Raw genomic sequence first — 8,020 nt, 5'->3', positions numbered from 1 at the left:
TAGAGAACAGTATCACTCAGGAAGATAGCACTACATATTCGGTAGTTCATTGAGTCAATCGGGGGGCAGATAAGGGCCGGTTTTGCTATCTCTTTCTTGATAGAATCTCAAAGTGATTGCAGATTCGGGGGGGGTTTTAACAATGGGTTTAATTATTTTATCTATACTGTACTTTTAATAAGATAGAAGTTTTATGAAATAATTTATATTAAATATATTTGTGAAGTTTTTATATATTTCAGAGAGTTTTTTACAGAGTTTTTTAAAATTCCTGAGCTCTAATTTTTTTAATACTTTTTTAATATCTATCATACTAGCAGCAAATATCTGAATATTTTTCTTTTTATATATTTAATAAATTAATAATTTGAATGCTTTTACTGATATCTGAGTGAGATCAGCAGTTCTATTAATATTTTTTTTATAGATATAATTATTTTCTAAGAAAATAAAACAATAATTATATACATCTAATAAGATTTCAAACTCTGTAAACTATAATAGATTGAATATTAAATTATACTTGAAATTCTATACTTCATATACAAAAACACTCTTCTTCTTATATTCTTCTATATTGATATTGAATCTTACTATATTATAGAAGATAAATTCTCTAGAGTCATCAAATTCACTCAGTTTATACAGTTTAGAGAAAAAGATATACTGAAGTTTATACTTCTCTATTAGCTGAATGTTTATAAGAGTATAATAAAGAAAATTACTATCTACTATTGTGTATATATTAACTAGGCTATTTATAATAACAGAGATTATAATTGTATTCATTTATATTTTCTATTTAAATCTTCAGCTGATTTATTGCTTCTTGAGTTTTTATTTATATTTTAGAGTGAAAGCTCTTTTTTTCTCTGTTCTTATCTATCTGTAGATAACACAGTATTCATATATATAAAAAATTAATTTGAAAAAACTGTATTCAGATACTGATTTACAAAGTACTCTGATTTATTACAGTATATATAGATTTTTTTAATAATTCAGTCAGCAATATTTTTATCTGAAATATTGAAAACTTTTAAATATTTAGTATTTATATAAAAGATTCTGTTTATTAATTCTAATTCAGATGTAAGAGTTGCTGCAGAGTGATTTGAAATATATATATTAACTCAGTGAAATTCTTTGTAATTTTAAAATATACAGAATTGTAATAGATTATTATTAAATAGATAGAAATCTGTGCAGTATTTACTGTATATTAAGAATTTTAAATACTCTATACTTTGATTATACAACTGAAAGTTTAAATTTTTGAACAGTATATTAATTTTAATAATATTGTTTCAGTTCTATCTATCTACTTCTAAGAGTTTATAATTGAATTCAGATAAATAGATTGCTAATACAGTATTCTTCTAATAAATTTTATTTAATCAATCTAATATTTTGATTTAAAATATAGAATTAAAAAAAGAGTATTAAATTGTCAGAAGACTAGCTCTAATATATACTAATTATTTAAATAATAATTTATTCAGAATTGAAATTTTACTAATATATTACTATCTAATTTACTGTGAATATACTATACTTGATTTGATAGTAAATTTATTACTTAATTATTGATATTCAACTTAATATTTACTTTTAATTTTTATATAAAATATAATACTAGATCTTCTGTATATTTATTGAAGATTGAAAGTTTCTCTCTTAAAAACTTTTTATAAAATACAGATATAGAAAAAATAATAAATATAGATATATTTATTTCAGTAAATTATTATTGTAGCTCAGTCATCTGCAGTATTTACTATTGAAGAATACTTTGTAAATTTAGATTATCATCTGCTGTGTTTGAATATAGTAAATATTTGTAGATTTATTGATAACTTATTTTAATATCTAAAGATATATAATTTTCAGAGATGAAATATTTGTAGATACTCAGACTTTTGTAAATACTATTTATAGTATTATAATACTAAGCTTATTAAACTTCTTTATAAATACTATTCACAGTGTTATAGTTTGTAGATATTTGAGTCTCTTTATAAAATAGTCAATTATATCACAGATGCTTAGATATAATGATTTATATATCTAATAATAAAAGCACTCAAACTCAATAAGAAACTTATATAATAATTAAATACTCAGATCTTTTAATATAATTAATATATTTAGATATAGAAACTGATAATAAAACACTTGAGTTTTAAATATAATTAATACATTTGAGTATAGAAACTAATAACTAGACATTCAGATTTTAAATATAGAGAAATTAATTTATAATTAGACTGACTGTATAATTATGTATAGAACTGAAATTAAATTTTTTCTCAGTTTTATTATTAGATATCTTAGTTCTGATCTCATATAGTGTTTAGTAAATTAATTATTTTACACTGTTTATATTATAAATCTAGTCTCAGATTATATTTTACTAATAAATTAATGATTCTGATTTCATTTAATCTTATTTTATAAAATAGAATCAAATGAGACTATAATTTATTCTATATAGATTGACAGTGATAGATAGATTGATAGTGGTAGATAGATTGACAGCAGTAGATAGATTGACAGTAATAGATTAGCAGCAATAGATTAGCAGTGATAGATTAGCAGTGATAGATTAGCAGTGATAGATAGATTGACAGTGGTAGATAGATTGACAGTGATAGATTAGCAGCAATAGATTAGCAGTGATAGATAGATTGACAGTGGTAGATAGATTGACAGTGGTAGATTAACAGCAATAGATTAGCAGTGATAGATTAGCAGTGATAGATTAACAGTGATAGATAGATTAACAGCAGTAGATAGATTGACAGTAATAGATTAGCAGTGATAGATAGATTGACAGCAGTAATAGATTAGCAGTAATAGATAGATTAGCAGTAGCAGATAGATTAGTAGCAGTATTAAATAAGATAGAGATAATATCTTCATCAATTATATTATCAGATTGATGTATTATATAATCATCAGAATGAAATCAAATTTGAGTCAAAATTATAATCAGTCTTAGATCATATTTTTATTTTTAATAGTCAGTCACTTTATATAAAATATCAAGATTTTTTAATTCTATTTCATTCATATTTTGATAATTCTAATCACTTTACACTCTCATTCTGATTCTAATCTCACTAAAATCATATCAAGAAATGAACTGAAATCAAATCAAATTAAATCAAATATAAAATTTATAGTTTCAGCAGTCAGTCTATTTATAATACAATAAATATATCACTGATTAAATAGAAGTTACTGATGTTATGAATTAAATTATTTATACTGTCTATACAGTTTATATAATCTATTTCAATAATACTATCAACAAATTTAACACTATTCTGATAACAGTTTATAAATCAATTAAGAAAAGAAAGAGAAAGAAGATTAGAAGAAGAAGTTATATGAGAGGATTTTTATAAATAAAAAAATTAAAAAGAAATATTAAAAATTGTACTCTAAAAAAGCATAGAATAAAAGAATTATTAGAGTATTAAGATATATATAATTATAAAATGAAATTATAAAAAGATATAAGAGAACTTCATAAGTATATATGAGTATATAAATATATAATAGAGAGTTGATTGTGTAAGTTAACTATCAATAAATGCTAATCTGTTACAATAATAATGAGTTATCTACTATCAATATTATAATCAGAAATATTTCAAATTCATCACTTATTTATACAATAGAGTGTAGAAATGATCACACTGATATGATAACTATAATTTATATTGTAGATGAAATTATCACATCTTCAGAAGTGTATACTTTCTTTGATTTAGATATACTATTAAATGTGATTCAAAGATTGCTTGAGCTTTTGCAAGCTTCTAAGCTTGCCAGCTCTTCTTATACAAAATAATTATTAGTGCATACACTATTCTTGATAATAGAGAGTGATGTACATCATGGAAGAATAATAAGCTGAAATTACTACAAAATACTGAGTGAATAAATATTGAGAGTTATATAGAGAAATTATTAGAGACTTTATAAGTACAAAGTAGAATCACAAAAAGAGGAGTATTATATAAGAGCATATGAGTATATAAGGGGTTGGTTGTGTAAGCTAACTGCTAATAGATGTTAATGTGGGACGTCTAAGTGGTTGTATTAGCATGCAGGCAGCGGTGCGCTAGTCTGTGATAGGCAGCCTAGAGCCAACAGTTAACCCATCACAATTAGCAAGTATTATATTGACAATATTGTTACTATATTATATGAATTATAATTAATTCTGATATATTCTATACCCTTCTATCATCATCTAGCTATTTCGAATATAGATACTTTTATTAAAGAGTCAAGACTACACAATCACAGAGTGAAATTGTGAACAGAGAGGTGTTTGTAAATGCATGTGAGCATATGAGTGAGCAAGTGGTAGAGAGTTGATTGTGTAAGTTGACTACTAACAGGTGCTAACCTGTCACAATTGTGAAATAAATTTTATTCCTGTGGTTCTTTTTTCCACAATAATTATAGATTTGGTTTTTATTTAAAAAAAAAAAAGGATTAGAAAAGCCAGCGTGGAGAGAAAACAACAATGATTCTGTCGATCACCTAGTCTCGTGGTATCTTTCGTCTCAATTGAATCAACACCAGCACACAAACAGAAAAGAGCGAGTGAGCGAAAAAATTAAAAAATCAAAACTCTATATTTCTTTGATCCCTGGTGGTAAATAGGGTCCCATTGTCTACTCCTTTGACAATGCTACATCTCATAATGAAGAGGACAATCCGGATCAATAAAATCGTTAGGGAGGGGTCGGGGTTAGCGAAACATTTCCTTGCACGAGAAATTCCCCTCGGATAGGACACCGTTGAATATGAGGGCCCTCCTTCGCTCGGCGGCCTGTCATGCTGAAGGAGTCTTGACTCTCGCCAGGGCTCTGTGGCTGCTGAGGCAGTTGCTGCTGCTGTTGCGCTACCACTTCTCTCGCATAGAACTCAACAAGCATTGTGCCATAGGCTTCCAGCTCTTCAACGGGAACGGCAAGACGGAAGTCATTTAGGAGGAGGAATTGAAGTTCAAGGTGGTTAAGCTCGAGGAGAGGGAGGCCACCAACCTAGATAAATTTGTCAATTACAACTGAAACCGAATCGAGTCACAAAAAGGCGGGAACCTGGGTCTACCTTGGCGTATCTAGAGTTGGTGTAGAAGACATCAGAGAAAAACTTGCTCGCACAAGTCACACCTGCGATAACTAGGCGGTGGATGTTGAAACTGTCGACCACAAAGTAATGAGGGAGACTGAGTATGTCGTCTTCGCATGTTTCCAGGACAGTGCTAGAAGGCACGATGGACTGTGAATATATTTCGTTAGGTGGGGATGGGGAGGGTGGATCGGTGTCTCGCGCCCGCATCTGAATGGAGGAGGGGGGCGTGGCGATAGAATCGCGTGTAGTGGGACGGTTTGAATTAACCGTAGACGGGAAGGAGGGTGAGGAAGAAGAATGTGGGCCCACACCGCTCCTGTATTGATCGGACCTTTGTTGCAAGCTGTGGATAAAACCTGTATTTGCCATCTCGGTCATGCGGTCGAAGTAGACTAGCAGGCTTAGGAAAACTTCATAGGTGGTTGGGCAGTACTTGTGTATGCGGCTCAGATAACTCAGAATAGTAATGCTTGGGACGTTTTTTCCATGGAAAGCGAGCACGCTGGTGGTCTGAGCACTGATGCCTCGTGTGTTGTCAACTGGCGGAATGCTCCGATGGTTATGTTGATGTTGCTGATCATTGGTTGTGGTTATCTTGGTCAACAGGCCAGCAACCATTTCGATGATATCTGTGACTGGCATCGAGCTGATCTCATACTGGCGGCCGACATCCTGCCGGCAACGGCCGCCGTTGCCTTGGTCTTGAGCCTGGAAGCGTCTGGATGAGGCGAGGATCTCCTCGTTGGCAAAGCTGCGAATATGGGACAAGCCGTGGACCTGGATGCGACTCGGGGTGGCTATTTCAGAGGGACCCAAGGAGTGCAGTGAACGGTAAGTTGGGTGCAATCTAGGAGACGAATGGCCGGATGGATGGTCATTATTCAAGCCAGAAAGCGTGTTGGATAAGGGAATGCCAGCCTGGTTGAAGCCAAGGCTATTTTGGAGAGGATGCTGACGGTCGGCAGACCGATCGCGATCTGGGAGGCCGCAGGGTTTGGGAAGCGAAGTCATCGACACAGCTGAGATTGGAGGCCCTGATGTTTGAGCGGGTGGCGGATCATTCTGTGAATCGTGTACGAGCGAAGGATTCACGGTGGGCGCGGAGGACGACGAGGAGGAGGGGTAGGAGGCTGGCTGAGGAACAGGGTCGGTATGTGGAACAACTTGCGAAGAATGGAAAGAGGAAGGGTGGAAGGGCGAGGGCGAGGGCGAAGGGGAGGTTGACAAACTGGACGTGGTGGAGTTGGAGTGGCAGAGCCTAGCTGGCTAGAAATGGGCCCGGGTGGAGGGGTATGTGAACGCTGATGAGAGCAACGACGTAGATTCGAGAGGGGATGAGAAGACAATTGCGAATGTTGGCAACCAGGCTCAGATGCAGGCTCAGAAGCAGCAGACACAGATATGAATTGGCCCACCGACGCGTTGAGCATGGCTAAGACTGACAGCTGCGGATCCCATATTACCATAGGAATGCAGGGGAAGGGGCAAGCATCATTTGACTCCCTCTCTGAAAGAGGGTTGAGGAGAGGTGAAAAAAGGTCAAACAAAGCTGGAACTATTATTATGTTCTTTACAGACACAACCTTGAGGGATATGAGTTAAGAGGAACACCAGTGATGTTTGCGATCACTGATCATTTATCTTGGTGATGGCATGTAACCTGTATACTTAGCTTTAACTAGAGTGGCCTTGTATTGTGGCGGATGTAAAGCTTGTGAAAACAGAATTTTCTGCCACCCCCTGAAAAGTAGTAGTAAAACACCACAAAAATAACCAAAATATCCACATATCTCTAGAATCATTCAAATATCATCTTTATCATCAAATACACACCTGGATCATCAAATACACATCTTTATCATCAAATCTGCTAATATGCTCTTTCAGCTCAGCAAATTTACCATCAATGAGATTGTACATCTTTTAAATAATGATTATATATCTGCTCAGATTGCACAGATCATTGAGTATTATCTAATCACTGTATATCAAATTCAACAAAATATTCACTGCTTTGAAACTGCTAGAAGTTCTCAATCAATATAAAGTATAAAGTCAAAGATCACATCAGATATCTTGTCAGATTTGAAGAACTTTTTTGAAATATATTCAACTATATATTACAATAAGACTATTTACTTTATGAAGAATGAATTTGATATTGATATTCATTTTTGATTGATATCTAGATTGTTGAAGAAACTGAATTTGATATAAAAGAAGATGATTAATATTGCAATTATTACTTATAGAATCTGCTAATCTATCAATTCTATTTGATATAGATTGAATTTATAATCACTTAATATAATGAAGAACTTTGAGCTGAATGATATATTCAAGTTACTCAGTATCAATCTGATCAATTTATCTTTTTAGATAAGAGTACTGTGAATAAATATACTGCAGATTAATGATATAAATAATCAAGCAGAGAATTTTCTTATTATATTAGAAGACTCTGTAAACAATCTCACAGATAATCAATCTTATCTGCAATAAATATTAATAAATATTTTGATTATAATATATATCAGAGATTCTATAATACAAAGAGATTCAATAAGTTTATATATATTCAGATACTGCTCAAATTGTGATGAGTTAGTATCTGTTAGTAGTTAACTTACACAATCAACTCTCTATTACCCACTCATTCTTTTATATACTTTTGTATATCTATAAAACATCTCTTTTCTCACAATCCCACTCTGCATTTGTATAGTCTTTAATAATTTATTTATATAATTTCTATTATTCTTTCACTTTATATTTTACTGCAGTGTAATCTCTGATATTCTTCTGTTCTAATTTTTTTTCTATAAGAACTTTTTTATATAATCTCTTCTTCTGATCTTCTTTC

General features: G+C 31.7%; 1 protein-coding gene across 1 annotated transcript; it reads right to left on the bottom strand.

Moving 5' to 3' along the window:
* Positions 1 to 4,440: 4,440 nt before the first annotated feature.
* On the bottom strand, positions 4,441 to 6,615 carry HCBG_09227 (pho85 cyclin; the record flags this gene model as incomplete). The annotated part of the gene is made up of 3 exons (XM_045436276.1): positions 4,441 to 5,066; positions 5,134 to 6,423; positions 6,601 to 6,615. The coding sequence occupies 3 exons, from the start codon at positions 6,613 to 6,615 to the stop codon at positions 4,755 to 4,757; spliced, it is 1,617 nt and encodes a 538-aa protein (XP_045283013.1).
* Positions 6,616 to 8,020: the final 1,405 nt, after the last annotated feature.

The sequence above is a fragment of the Histoplasma capsulatum genome (genome assembly GCF_000150115.1).
Source record: "Histoplasma capsulatum G186AR genomic scaffold supercont2.72, whole genome shotgun sequence".
NCBI classification, from domain to species: Eukaryota; Fungi; Ascomycota; class Eurotiomycetes; order Onygenales; family Ajellomycetaceae; genus Histoplasma; species Histoplasma capsulatum.
Note: the sequence above shows the minus strand (reverse complement) of the source record. Positions and strands in the feature narration are given on the sequence as shown.